Below are 15,720 nucleotides of genomic sequence, written 5' to 3'. Positions count from 1 at the left end.
GAATTCAGTTTTAGAGGATACTACCAAAGTTTGGACATTCTCTGGATTTACCTTCTGCCTTTTTCCCCCATATATGTATTATTGTATTCATTCATTCATTCATTCATTCATTCATTTTAATTGTTGTTCAAGTACACTTTTCTGGTCTTTACCCCCATCCCAGCCCACCCTCTCAAACTGCCACACCTCCCTCCTGTCTCCACCCCGCCTTGTTATTGTCCATGTGTCCTTTATACTTGTTCCAGTAAACCCTTCACCCTCTCCCCTGAAATTCCCTCTCCTCTCCCCTCTGGTCACTGTCAGCCTGTTCTCTATTTCAGTGTCTTTGGTTATATTTTGCTTGCTTGTTTGTTTTGTCCATTAGGTGAGATCATATGGTATTTTGTCCAAAGGTGGACGTATGGTATTTGTATTTGGACAAATGTTTGTTTCTTTTGTCCAAAGGTGAAATCATATGGTATTTTTCTTTCACTCCCTGGCTTATTTCACTCAGCATAATGCAGTCCAGTTCCATCCATGCTGTTGCAAAGGGTAGGAGCTCCTTCTTTCTTTCTGCTGCATAGAATTCCATTGTGTAAATGTACCATAGTTTTTGGATCCATTCATTTACTGATGGGCACCTAGGTTGCTTCCAGCACTTGCCTATTGTAAATGGTGCTGCTATGAACATTGTGGTGCATAGGTTCTTTTGGATTGGTGTTTCAGGGTTCTTAGGATATAATCCTAGCAGTAGAATTGCCAGGTCAAAAGGCAGATCCATTTTTAGTTTTCTGAGAAAATCCCACACTGTTTTCCTTAGTGGTTGTACCAGTCTGCAATCTCACTATACCTTCTGCTTTTTTTATGATCTTGAAAAATATGTGCTTTGGTTTTATTCTTCTTTCCTTGCTGGATTGAAGATGGAATCAATATTATGAACACAAATCTCTTTCTATATTCTTCTGCTAAAACTCTTCTGTCATCTCTTCCCTTCGGGATGCAGTACATACTCTTCAAAGTGGCTTTTACTGTCCTTGAAAAACTTATCTGCTCAACTTCATCTCTTGCCACTTTTGGCTCCAGCAACACTTAGGCCTTTGTATATGAATATTTCCTTTTGCTACCATCTGGAAATCTCAGTCTAACTCCCCATCTTTCATGTCCCTGTGTTTGTCTAACTCCTTTTCATTGTCTAGGACAAATCCTAGATGACACTTTTTCAAAAATCCTTCCCTATTCTCATAAACCTGGAGTAGATACCATTCATATGCTTCCATGGCATTTTTTCACCTGTTTCACTGTCATACATGCCTTATATTGCTATTGCTTGTTTATTCTTCTCCACCAGATTATAAACTGTGGGAAAAGGGCATGTCTCTCTTATCCATAGTTTTATAACTAGCATAAATCATAGTATCAAGCACATAATAGTGTTTTAAGTTTACTTATTTATTTATTTATTTATTTATTTATTTAATTGTTCAAGTACAGTTTTCTTTTAATCCCATCCCAGCCCTTTCCCCCAGTGCTCCCCACCTCCCTCCCATTTCCAGCTACCTTAGTTTTTGTCCGCGTGTCCTTTATACTTGTTCCAGTAAACCCTTCTTCCCCTTTTCCCCTCAAATTCCCTCCCCTTTACCCTCTGGTCACTGTCAGTCTGTTCTCTATTTGAGTGTCTTTGGTTATATATATATGAAATAAGCCAGGCGGTGAAAGACAAATACCATATGATCTCACATTTAACAGGAACTTAAACAATAAAACAAACAAGCAAGCAAAATATAACCACATAATAGTTTTTAAGGAAGTTTTATTTAATGAACAGATACAATAGTAATTAATATGTGGCATTTAAAACAAAGGAAGGAGGGAAGAAAGGAAACAAGGAAGGAAGGAAGGAAGGAAAGAAGGAAGGAAGGAAGGAGGGAAGGAAGAAAAAAATCATGACTACTTAGACTTACTATTTAAAAATAAAGAAAAAAATATTTTTCTACCACTCCGTTTCCCCTTTCAGAATTGACTGGTAAGCAAGGAATCCTATCTTAAGAGTTTGATGAAAACAAGTTAAAGAAAACTGTAGTTTTATAACATTGGTTATTTTATTTTGCTGTTATGGTGAAGATAATATCTATAAGTTTTTAATACTTTATTCTTCAAAATGAATGCACTGTTTAAAATGTAAGTTTTTTAAGTAATAATTATGCCATATTAATTATATCTAATTAAAAGAAATAGAATTCTTTTTTTCTTTTTTTAAATTAATTTTATTTAGTTATTTTTCAAGTACAGTTTTTTGTCTATTTTTCCCTTCCCAGCCTCCCCTGCCCCTTGCTCCCCACCTCCCTCCCATTTCCATCCCCCTTAGTTCTGGTCCCTGTGTCCTTCCTATTTGTTCCTCCAAATCCCTCCCCCTTTTTCCCCTTAACTTCCCTTCCTTCTCCCCTCTGGTCACTATCCCCTTGTTCTCTATTTCAGTGTCTTTGTTTTTTTTTTTTCTGCTTGCTCATTTGTTTTGTTGTTTAGCTTCCTGTTAAAGGTGAGATCATATGGTATTTGTCTTTCAGCACCTGGCCTAAGAAATAGAATTCTATTCATAGCAAAATTATTCTCACAAACAACAATAATTAAAGTCTATATTTCTATCATTTTAATACACAAGTAAAACTGAAGAACCTGGTTATTTTATGTATAGAGTATACATTTTTAGCACAGCCCATTCTGTAATTAAGGGTAATATCCATTAAATTAATAAAATTTTATTTCATTAAAGTATCAGTAATACCGTTCGTTCATCTTTCCCAGGTCTTCCTAATATGTTTATATTTCTATCCTCAGGGAATTTGCCAAAACTGTTCAACAGTTATTGGTTGACATTGCCGTTGCCTGAGGCTACAATAACAGTTATGACCAACAAGAATTTGGCCAGAAACTTGAAGGGAAGATCTGGGGAATGAGTTGTCCCTGTGAAACGTTCAGGCCACATGCATGTGCAGAGCTGTGCACTTGCCCAGGAAAGATCTGAGAGGATGCCAGTTTTTTCAGTTCTGTCTGACACAGAGGCACTGTGTGAGCTGGAAATGAAGAATAAGGCAGAGTTATAAATAATTACCCAAGTGGTCAAAGTGTGCCACAATACGCTTTTATGATTTATTGTTTCAAGGAATTTAAAGAAATCCATGACAAATTATTCCTAGCCACTAAGCTAATTAAGCAGGGATGTCAGTGGGCACATACTCCTGTTAATGCAGATTTAGTTCAGAAAAGTCACTAAACCACCAAAGAACAAAACACGGAGAAGTAGTGATCTTATTTCAAAAAATGGCTATACTAGCATATATAATGTACGTTTTTCAACAAAAACAGTAAAATTGATGAGGCAAAACAAAAGGAAACAAATGGGAAAGTATGATCCATACACAGGAAAATAAGCAGTCAGTAGAAGCTGAAGGGGCCCACAGTTGGCTGGTAGACAAAGACTTTAAACAAACCTTTATAAATATGTTTAATGAACCCAAAGGAATCTAGTCTGAAGAATTAATGAAAAGTTTCAATAAACAGGCAGTGTCAATAAATATACAGAATAAATTCTGGAGTTGAAAGCTATAGTAAAAGAAAGGAAGTATTTTAATGTGCCCAATAATTTAATTAATATGGGCTCAAAATATTTTCTAATTTCCCTTGGGATTTCTTCTTTGACATGTTGGTTATTTAGGACTATGTTGTCTAAAATTCCACCTATTCAAGAATTTCCAAAATTTGTAAAAAATATTTATTTTTAGAGAGGGGGAAGGGAAGAAGAAAGAGAGGGAGAGAAACATTAATGTGTGGTTGCCTCTCATATGCCCCCTACAGGTGGCTTGGCCTGCAACCCATGCATGTTCCCTGACTGGGAATCAAACTGGCAGCCCTTTGGTTCGCAGGCCCATGCTCAACCCACTGAATTACACCAGCCAGGGCAAGGATTTCCCAACTTTTTTTAATTTTGTATTTCTAGTTCCATTATTGTTAAAACACTACGTATGATGCCAGTCCTTATAAATTTATTGAGGCTTATTTTATGTCCAAAGACATAATCTGTCCTGGAGAATATTCCATGTGTTCTTGAAATATGCTAAAGGGCATCTATGAAAGTCCCACAACTAACATAATACTTAATAAGAAAACATTGAATGATTTTTCCATATGGTTAGGAACAAGATAAGGATTTCCACTCTTGCCACTTTTGTTGAGCATTATACTAGAATGGATTAGCTAGTGTAATTAGTTCAGAACAAGAAATAAAAGGCATCTACATTGAAAAGGAAGAATATCTCTTTGTAGATATCATAATTCTGTAAGTAGAAAAGTATAAGAAATTCTCTAAATATGCTATGAAAATTAATACATAAGTTCAGAAGATTTGCAGGATATAAGATCAATATAAAAAATTCTACCATTTATATATTCACAATAAACAGTCCAAAGTGAAATTAATATTTACAATAGCATCAGCAATAATAAAAATGATTAGGGGCAAGTTTGGCAAATTAAGGGCAAAACTTCTACATTGAAAATTACAAAACATTATTGAATGAAATTAAAGAGATTTCCAATCAATAGAAATATATCCTGTGATCATGGATCAGAAGACTTAATATTGTTATGCTGACATTTTTACCCAAGTGGATATACAGATTCAATACAATATCAAAATCCTAACTGACATTTTTGCATAATTTGTAAAGGTAATCCTAAAATTCACATAGAAATATAAGACACATAGAATAAAGAAAGCAATCTTGTGAAATAAGGAAAAAAATGATGACTCATACTTCCTAATTCTAAAACTTACTACAAACCCTTAACTGCAAAACTATATTAATAAAGAAAATGTGATAGTGGCATAAGGTAGATGTGTAGATAAATGGAATAGAATAGAATAGAATGTCTGGAAATAAATCCTTATAATAGTAGTTAATCAATTTTTGACAAAGATACCAGGAGAATTCAATGAAACAGAAAAGTGTGTTTAAAAAATGGTGCTGAGACAATTGCATAGTCACATACAAAAGAATGAATTTGGACCCCTAAATCATACCATGTGTAAAAGTTAACTCAAAGTGGATCATAGACCAAAATTGAATGGATATAACTAAATATCATAGAAGAAAATATAGCAGTAAATCTTCATGACCATGGGTTAGGCTAAGTAATTATTTTTTAGTATGACACCAAAAACACAAGTGACAAAACAATAAGTAAATTGTACTTCAAAGTTAGAATGATTGTGCTTTAAATGATGCCTTGAAGAAAGTGAAACATCAAACCAGAAAAAAAGAGAGAAAATATCCACATACTATATATCTGATGAGGGCCTTCTTTCCTTTTTTAAAAAAAGATTTTTATTTATTTATTTATTTTTAGAGAGGGAAGTAAACATCAATGTGTGATTGTCTTTCTGGTGTGCCCCCTGCTGGGGACATGGCTTGCAACCCAGGCATGTGCCCTGACTGGGAATCGAACCAGTGACCCTTTGGTTCACAGGCCAGCACTCAATCCACTGAGCCACACCAGCCAAAGAGGGCTTATTTCTGAAGTATGTAAAGATCAAGAATAAAATGACAAGTAATGCAGTTTGGAAAATTTTCAAAGAATTTGAATAGACATTTCTACAAAGAGTACATGCAAATGAGCAATAGGCAGGTGAAAATATATTCCATGTTATTAGTCATTAAGAAAATGGAAATGGAAATCACAGTGAGGTACCACTCCACTAAGATAGCTATAATCAAAATAACAGATAATGAACTCTTTGAGAGAAGATGCAGCAAAACAGGAACCATCACCCTTTGTTGGTGGGAAAGAAAAATGAAATAGCCATTTTGGTAACCAGTTTCAGAAGGCTGTAACTCAAAAGCTTTAACATTTGAGTTATCATATGCCTGAGCAGTTCTACTCCAAGATGTATGTCTGTAAGAAATGAAAATCTATGTGCACTCAAAAACTTGTACATATTTTCATAACAGCATTGTTTATAATAGACAAAAATGGACACAACTCAAACTTTCATCAACTTATGACTGAATATATATGATATGCCATATTGTATAATTTAATACCATTTATCAATAAATGATGTACTGATATGTATCATAATATAGATGAACCTTGAAAACACTAGGCTAAGTGAAAAAAGCTAGTCAGAAAAGACCACATATTGTATGATTTCTTTTCTGTGGATTGTTCAGAATAGGCAAATTTGTAGACCCAAAATAGATTAGTGTTTGGGCAGTGGAGGGTGGCAAGATATAAATACTCAGTGTGCTGAAAGTTGGGTTTAGCTATAGTTGTGCACATATGTTGCTTAAATATTCTTTATATGCTCTATTTATATTGGTGTAGAAATTCATTGAAATGGTTCATCCTGTATACATTGAATTGCATAGAGAAATGGTCTATAAAAGATATCTAGATTGTCCAAGCATCAGTGGATCTTGCTACAAGTAGCCACAGAAAATAAACATTGTGTTTTGTAAGAATCTTTTTCGGTCTATTTTTTCATAGGTCCCCTATTTTTCTTTTATTGTAGGTAACATTTTTGGCTTGCTTTTTATTTAAAAATGAATAGTGTTAACGAATGTGTTTAAATTCCATTTTTCCTATGCTTTTCGCTTGTTATACTGATTTCATGTAAATATTGATATATAATTCTTGGTTTTGAATTCTCTTTTCCAGGTATCTTCAAATCTTCCAATGCTGTGGGGAAAAAAACAGATCACCATAGAGCCTGCTGATAGCGTTCCATATGTTGTACACATAAAGTCTTTGAAAAGTGGAATATTCAGAGGTAACCAAACCATTAATAAAATATTTTTAACTATCACAGTAGTACAGATATGTGAACAGAAGATATAAAAATGTCATTTACTTTTTCCCATTCTAATAATTGACCCAGAGGGAAATGGAAGTTTTCCATTTCAGTCATTACCTTTCTAAATAATCAGAGCTTTGGGGCCCACATTTTATGTCTAGTGCTATGATTTCTTGGCCATTTATTGGAATTTATTTGTGGGGCAAATTCTTAAAAATAGAAATATTTAATTGAGGGAATTGACATTTAAAACTGTGATACTTTCAAATAGTTATACCAATTTATGCGCCAGACAGTGTCCTATGAGAATGTCTGTTTATAGGACTAGATATAATTAAAACATACATGCACTTAATTGATACGTGAACAATAAGTTAAAATCTTTGGTAGATATGAAGTTTTCTTAGTGTGTGTCTAGCAAAGCATTCATTTATACAAATTACCCTGGTGGTCCCTGAGCAGAATTGCTTGCTTGGAAATGGGGGTAAAGGTTAGTCTTATAAGCTTTTTCAGGGAGAGGTGGTGAAAAGTATACAAGAGTAATATGGAATTTGTCCTTCAATGCGTGTCCACCTTGTATAAATGGATTTATATGTAAAAGTTCTCAATTAATACACCAGTGGTAATTATGTTGTTTGTTCATCACCTAAAATGTAATACAATTAGATGAGTGGTATGAAATTTGGAAAAATGTAGAAAATATTTAGAAAAAATATATTTGAAAAACATTGCAAAAAAAAAAAAGAGTAATATGGAAGGACAGAGGGGCTGTGACTCATCAAAGGGATAAGATATCCTATTTGGAAGAAAATTAAATGCCCCATGGTGGTTGGATCCTGCTGAGGAAATCATTGTAATGTAGGTATACAGATACTAGTTAGACGTATAGAAAGCATACACCCAGTAGCAATCTTGTATGCTTCCAGTATAGAACTAGCCTCTCATCCCTGCTTGCCTCAATAAAGAATGTTTTAGGAGAGGGTCTATATCTAGCATAGAAGTTATAGAAAGCTACACCAAAGAAGAAAGTGTAGAGTAGACTGGATGGCAATCCCATTAACAAGCAGAAGGGAAATTTGAGAATGGCAAACAATGACCCAGTTACTACCACTGTAATAGACTGTGCTGTGAGGGAAGAACCAACCTGCCCATCCCCACACTCTGCTTGACCTCAGATTTCACCACCGGCGTAGTTATTAGCATCTTTAGAAACCTCCCCATCACTTTGCAGACATTTGGCTTTACAAAGCCCATTAATAATTCTCCACGTGATAGGTAGATCTTGAGCTATAGTGAGCGTATTCCAAGCATTTCAGTGAAGTACCATATTTTGTCATATTTTTGTAATTCAGGTTAAAATTGGTTTTAAGAAATATAAATTTCACTTTCATTTTAATCTTCAAATGCTAATTCTAATGTGTTTTTTTTTAGTTTTAGGATTTTAACTCTTTGCCATTATTTTTGATAAATGAAATAAATCTCAGTTTCATTTTGTATAAAAGGCAGTGAGTTCTATGTCTGAGAAGGAACATAAGAGAAACCTCAAACTGGACCGTTGTTGAATTAGCAATGTTTATGACTACCTTAAACAAAACAAAGACCCTAGTCTCTGAATCAGACTCTTAAAGTTATAGAAATGAAGCTAAGAAAAATTAAATAATCAGACTTAATGTGTTTCTTCATATAGTAATTTTTTTTGTTGGATTTGGCAGCATTTCTGAGGCCATAAAATTTCAATACATAGTTTCACTAATCAGATACGGATTCTTCCTGTGTTAGTTTGAAGGCCATTAGCCAGAGGAACGTGGGGACATGAAAGGCAACTCAGGGTATGTTGTAAAGTGAGGATAAATTAACAACTGTTGCTGGTTACAAAGAGATTTTGCAGGCTTCATTATTTTGAAAAATACTTGCAAAATATTATCATAATTGTTCTTCCCAGGGTGATCCCTTAGAATTGAATTAATGTTGCCATTGTGATGTGGAGAAACTGAGCCTGTAAAGAAGGCTAATCCCATTTTTATTGACGTTACTATCAGAAGACATCAACGATATTTTAAGTAGTGCAAATGTAATTCCTTCTGAACAGCTGTTAATCTGATAGAATATAAAGAAAAGTAGACTAGAAAGTATATGAGAATGTTCCTATTTGTGCTGTTGAAAGAAGTATATCAGTGTGTATCAGTGGTCTTTAAAAGATCACTTTGTGGTAATTTTCAATTCTGTTTTTATTATATAACAATTATTCCCAAAAAGTCTGTAATTGGGGAAGCCCTGATAAGCATTGTAGTTATGAACAAAACTGACATTCAACCAGTTATGCTCTGGTAAAATACTATAATAGATGCTTTTCCTTATAGGTTGGCGAATATTCAATTGAGCTCTGCTATAACACAACTCTTGCCATTCTAACTATTGTAGCTCCTCCCCTGCACCCCTGGACTTCTTGACAATCGAGCAGCAGCTAAAGCTTTAAACACATCATGATGCCACAGGATTTTGATACTATATTCTCCCCGATTGGTCAGAGCTGAAATGTAGGCTTATTCATTATTTTTAATCTTCCCACTGGATACTAAAATAGATGATACATCTTTTTGAGTCCTAAGAGTTCCATCTGGTTAATGGAAATCGATATCCATAAATCATCTCAGTACAAGATGCACTCTGATGTACTCAAAGTGTATGTATAGCACTGGGGAGTGTTGTAGTGGGAAATATTTATTATTAAGACTCTTACCTAACAATAGGAGTCTTAGAGGAGTTCTTAAGGGATAATGGCTTTGATCTGGACCTCAAAGGGTGAGCTAAGATTTATCAGCCCATTGGTGGGGATGGCATTCCAGCAGAGGAAACAATCATATTGTAAACACAGAGAAGACACTTTCTGTAATTAATGAATAGAACAGTGTGTCTGGACTGTGTGTGTGCAGCAGGAAGGCAGAGTGACATACAGTTAGAAACACAAGCAGACTTTGTTGGACAGAGTTTTGTTTTACTTCTTATTTCACTGGGAGCCATTGAGGATTACTGAGAGACCTGAATCAACTTTTCAGAAAGAGAAATCTGGAGGTAATACATGAGAGACATGAGGGGCAGGGTGAGAGAGGGCTATCATATCTGGGAGCTTGTTTTGCAGACTTTAGCAATATCTCTTTGATCAATTCTTAAGATTAGCTTGTGTTTTTTCCCAGAAGCAAAGCCTGAGAAAAAGATTTAATCGCAAGCAGTTTATTTGAGAGCAGTTTATTTGATCACAGGAAGCCCTCTAAGAAAATGGGGAACTATGGCAGGTCCTCAAATAACATGGTTCTATTCAATGTTAGTCCTTTTGTTATAACATTGATGCTCTGCCATAAGGATATTTCTCCTGTTTATATCAATTAGCCTATGGTAATACTGTTTTTGTTATATGTTGTTCCACTTAAAGTTGCAGAACCTATCAATGGTATTCAGTGATGACTTACTGTAAGATGCTGAAGGGAGAAAGTCAATAAAAAGTAAGCCAGATATCAGATTACCCCTGAGACATGGGGAACCTCACTGGGAACCTTCTGAGAGAAATGTCACACCAAAGGGCAAGGAGGTCGGGGCATTCGTTCACTAACTCCTGTCCATCCTTGATTCAAGTTTGCTCTTTGGGCAGTGAGTCCCCACTGAAAAAGAATCATATGGAACCACTGGTGTGTAAAGGATCTCTCAGCAGAGGGGATTTTCATGGGATACTGGGAGTATGTACTCTAGTGAGTGTGGTAGCATATTGATCAGTAGGTAAAAATTTTGAGAAATGGATGGATCTGGAATTTTTACATCAGTGAAAATTGCAGTGACTTGCAATTGGGTTTCAAGTGTGCCTGTGTAGAACTTCAAATTTGAATGCCCATCTGGCCATGGAACAGAAAGCTAGGATTGACCTTTCTTATATGAGAGTAGGGAAATACCCAACTCAGCCAGTGATAGTGGAATAAAAAACAGAAGGGCACTTTTAAGAGAAATAAAAAAGGAAAACGATGCTTGAACAGCTTGGATTTCCAGGGAGTCAAACTCTGAGATGGAAGATTAGCATTCAGGACATTTATTGGCAAAATGTGTTGTGATCAATACTTGTGAAAGGAAAGTTAAAAAAGTATGTTGGCCACAGAGGGAAGCTGAGCTTCCATATGAGCCCAGTGATGGGTTCATTCAACTCATGGAGGCCTCTGAAGCTAAGATGGCCTTTCAGAATTGCCCCAAGTTGAGAGAAGAGGACTGGGCCTTTGATACTGCTGTGTTGGTAAGTCATTGAAAATGGGCACATGTAGAAAGAGGTTTGACCTTGGACAAAGCTTCCTTCTTTTAAGCAAGGCGATTCCTAAAGAGGGCTTACCTGATTAATGGTCATCTTCCAGCATCATTCTTAGTAGCTACAGAAATAAGTCCTTCATTTCTGAAAACAGATATGACTGATGCTGCAGAATGTCCACTGCAGCTGCATTTGATGAAAGTTGAATGTGGAGAGATAAGGGGAAAAGGAGAGTAAACTGTGCAATACTTTGGATACTAAGCAGCTCTAAGGCCGGTGATACCATTAACTGTGAGAGAGGAACCATCTGTAGGCTAGATTTACTAGTTAGGGAGGCAAAGCCAAGTTTTACCTTGATTTCAAAATTATCATTCTACATCAAGCAACATTAGAAAAATGGAAAAATAGTGAATCAGTCAGCCTGGATATGAAAATACAGAACTGCAAAGGAAAACAAACAAACAAAAACACTGTGTGAAGGTATGGCAGAAATAATGTGTTAATGACTGAATGCATTAAAACATGGTGGCAAGTTCTCTCCTTAATAGCCAGAAAGCAACCTTTTTGTTTTGGGTAAATATTAGAATGCAAAAAAGCTAATATTACTTTCCATCATTACAGGATTAGTAAGTAACAAATTATACAACTGTAATAATGGCTTTTGCTTATTTGTAGTAGTGAAATGTGCAATGAAATGTCCTTTTGTCTGAAGTAGAAGCTTTATTTTTTGTATTAACAATATTTAACCCTTTTGGGGTGGTTATGGGCATTGAATGGGAGTGTATGAAAAGTGCTTATCTAGTAGGTACTCAATTAATGTTTATTACTCTTATTTAGTACACTAACTCCCTTTTTTTTTTAATTTGCTAACACCATATAGGCATATGGGGGGAATTGGGGGCTTCTTTTGTCCCCACTCTGTCCTGCTTTGTCTCAGTGAATATGCCAAGGAGGGCACCATGAAAAACTTGGCTGAAAATAAATTTGGATCTTGCTGACTTATTCCCACCATCATTGTGGACTGCTGCCTGGTTGTACTCGCATACAAACCAGTCAGATGCCACTGGTCTTTCAAAACAAGTATTGGTGGCTGTAAAGCATTTTCATTCACTTGTAGGTGAATGAAATGGTTTGCAAAAGCAAGGCCTTGAGGCACTGGGGAGAGAACAAAGCAGTTTTGCTTGCGCCTCTCATACTTCTTTGGGCTTTTCTCTTTGCTTTTACCATCTCTGCTTTCCCAGGTAGGCCATGCTCTGATGTTTCCTCTTGGCTTTAGCCGCAGTCAGGATGGTGTTACCTTGAGGGCTTGTGAGCACTAAACCTTTTCTTTCTGCCCCTGAACCCTGAATCAAAATAAGTATTAATTCTTTTCTCAAGTTGCACTCAGATGATTGGCTGGAGATCAGTTCTTTTGTGTTAACAGATCAGTGAGTGATTGTTACCAAACAGAGGTGGGGGGGGGCAATATTTGGCCCACCTAGGGATGCCAAAAACTGCTACAGAACAGCAGGGTCCCCTTCAGAGGACAGAATACTAACATCTACTATGCTCTTCTGTCTGCCGCCAATTGGAAAGACATCTCTCAATGCCAGAGATTGTGAAAAGGAAACGAAATGTTTCTTTAATGCTATTCAGGCCTAACGCCTCCACTAAAATATCAAAGTCCTTTAGGTTGTACACCTACACACACACAGCTCTCACTTCTCCCACTGTCCCAACTCCGGGTACCGTAAATCAGGAAAAGAGCACACGTCTGTGTTGCAGGCCGCCGGTACCGTCAGCCGTGTCACCATGCAGGCAGGATCTCTCTCTCTAGTTATTCCAAAAGTCATATGGCACCCTCTCATGATCCACTGGCAAGAGTTCTTTGTACCCAGTTTCAGTCAAGTCTCTCCTGCTTTCCAGGCCACGTGGCCAAAGGGGGCACCCCAAAGCTGCGTGGGCCTCTTCTACCAAAGCTGCAGGGGTCCACACTCCACCAAAAGCACATGTCTTTCTTCTTCACCTGGCTGCAGGGATCTCCATTCTGGCAAAGCTGCATGGTTTTCCCTTTCACCTGGGAAAGAGGGGGTCTGCACCCTGCCAAAACCACATGGCTTCCTCTTTCACCTCACCAAGAGGGGGTCCTCACGCTACCCAAAACCGCATGGCTCTCCCCTCACCTGGCCAAGAGGGACCCTTAATTTACTGAAACCACGCGGCTGCCCCCTTCAATGGCTGCCGTGTCTGGGTTTTAAATCCTCGCGCCAGTCTTCCTCTGTACCCCTATTTCTGACTCCTCCCATGATCAGTTATACCTGCCAATATTTCTGTATTATTACCAGTTTACTGGGCTGCCATCATGAGTCTGGGCTGGTATGGCCCCATGTCCTGGAGCCAATCTTCTCCAAGCTCCCACGCAGGCACTGTAACTTGGGGGACCTGCCCCCAGTTACATCTTGGGGGAAGTGACTTCATCCCCCTAGCTCCAAGCCTGGCCACAGCCATTTAACATATCCAAGTGACCGCCAAAGGTTATAGATATGTTAAATGACCATGCCATGTATTAGCTGCAACGCTGTGGCTATACAAAACAGCCCTGCATGTTCCTGCTCCATGTGTCCCTTCCCCCAACTCACACCTGCAGGGGGAAGGGGTGAGGACATCTTATATGTCTCTCCAATATTCCTATACACTTTGAGTTCTGGACACCATCCCAAATCTTTTTTTGGGCCCCTCACCTTGGCTGCACCCTGTATCATGATGGCACATACCGCTTTTTCTGCCTTTATACAGGGGTGCTCAATCCTTTGACTGCCAGGCCAGCATTGGCCCCCAGACCAACACCTGGCATACAGCAGCAGGTATCTAGTCAGCATTGAATGGAAGAAGCAATACATTATAAAACTGTAATTGTTTCTAAAATATTTTTTAACTTATTTATTAGTGAGTAATAGTATGGTCAAGGAAGATTTACAGACTTGGAGGAGAGTAAACATTAGAAAACTGCATAAGCTCTGTTGAGCTGGAGAAAGGCACCCCTATGATTCCAGGGTTTGCCATGAGGCCCATATTTCATCAGCACAAGGCACCCTGGGAATTCTTGCATGTATGTTAGTTCTCCCTGGGAGTGCAAGGCAGGCTGTAGATGCTCTATTGAATATAAATTCAGGTTGGTTTTGGAAGAAGGCTCTAGTGGCTGATTAATTCACCTATGATATTCTGGTGAAAATCTTTATATTAGAAATTTGCACTATGCAAGATGTATATAACATTGTTATTGAGAAGATAACACTTTTGTATCTCTCCTCCCCCCTCCTTCTCCCTTGGATCGTTGTCTGTGCAGGGGTTTGGCACTCTAAAGCCCTGTGTTGTTCAAGGGTCAGTTGTGTACATTTTATCATAAAAGTTAGGAGATTAAAAAGAATGGGAGTTGAGCTATATGATACACAGAATAAAGACAGATGTGGCCACAGCACTGGTTTTGTTTTTGTTTTGAAATTTTTTAAATCTCTGTTCTTTATCATTTACAATCAGGGGTGTCCAACTTTTGGTGTCTCTGGGCCACACTGGAGGAAGAAGAGTTGTCCTGGGCCACACATTTAAATACATTGTGGCACATAATCACACACAAAAAATTCCCATAACATTTTAAGTAAATTTACAGTTTTGTGTTGGGCCACATTCATAGCCATCCTGAGCCGCATGGGGCCTGCGGGCCACAGGTTGGACACCCCTGAACATAATTTTATTTTTCCACTTTGCTTTTGAAGGAGAAATAAGAGAGTTAGATTTGAGGTTAAAGAAATAAAAAAATAGAAGTAAGGGGGTGGTTAGCAAGAGATTCCATAGACTTTCATCTTTAGTCTTGCTACTCAGATTTTGTAGGATAGGATATTAGAGAAACAAAGCAATGGAAATTCATTTGCTCATGTGTAATATAATGTGCATGGCCCAAATACTTATGAAAAAACTTTTTGATGAAATGGATGTTCCTCCAAGATATTCACAAGTTGACAAAAGCTCAGCCCTACAGATGTTTTTCTTAACAGTGTACCTCATCAGCTATAGTCAGTGGTGAAGCATGAAGCCAGTGCAAGGAACGGGGTGGGTGTGAGGGACCCAAGTGCAAAGAGGTCAAAACTTTGTCAAGTTTAACTGTTGCCATGGAGACTTATTTTAGGAGGTTTTCTAAGGGATAAAATAGTTCAGGTGATCATTGAGCAGTATCTGAGACCTATTGCTTTAGATCAAATTAAATGTTTTAGAAGCATGAGTGATTTTGCTATTTTGTCAATCAGAAAGCTGTTTATTCTGTGGTATATTTGGTGATATTTAGACATAACTTAATGTACCATTTCCCCTACTCTGTGTCAGGAAAATATATATGCCTTTGCTACTAATGACCTTTGTGACCTGGAGTAAGTTGCCAACCTTCTCTACAGCCCAGGTTGCTCAGCTTTAAAATAAGTCTAATCATTAATTAACTCATGTCTATGAAAGGAGTTAAATAGATAATGAATGAGAGGCATTTAGCATATGCAGAGCATAGAGTGAGCATTCAATAAATGGTTTTGCATTATTTTTTTAAAAGATTTTATTTATTTATCTTTAGAGGGGAAGGGAAAAC

At 37.2% G+C, this 15,720-nt stretch overlaps 1 protein-coding gene across 1 annotated transcript in view; it reads left to right on the top strand.

Annotated features, from left to right (window-relative positions):
- The window catches only part of CFAP47 (cilia and flagella associated protein 47), a 338,472-nt gene that overhangs the window by 227,031 nt on the left and 95,721 nt on the right, over nt 1-15,720 (top strand). Inside the window, 1 exon segment of the mRNA XM_053655801.1 lies at nt 6,694-6,805. Coding sequence (XP_053511776.1) covers nt 6,694-6,805 — 112 coding nt within the window.

This window comes from Artibeus jamaicensis, unplaced genomic scaffold, assembly GCF_021234435.1.
Source record: "Artibeus jamaicensis isolate MK-2021 breed Jamaican fruit bat unplaced genomic scaffold, CSHL_Jam_final scaffold_1283, whole genome shotgun sequence".
In the NCBI taxonomy this organism is placed as follows: domain Eukaryota; kingdom Metazoa; phylum Chordata; class Mammalia; order Chiroptera; family Phyllostomidae; genus Artibeus; species Artibeus jamaicensis.
The sequence above is the reverse complement of the archived record's forward strand: the minus strand, read 5'-3'. Positions and strand labels throughout refer to the sequence as shown.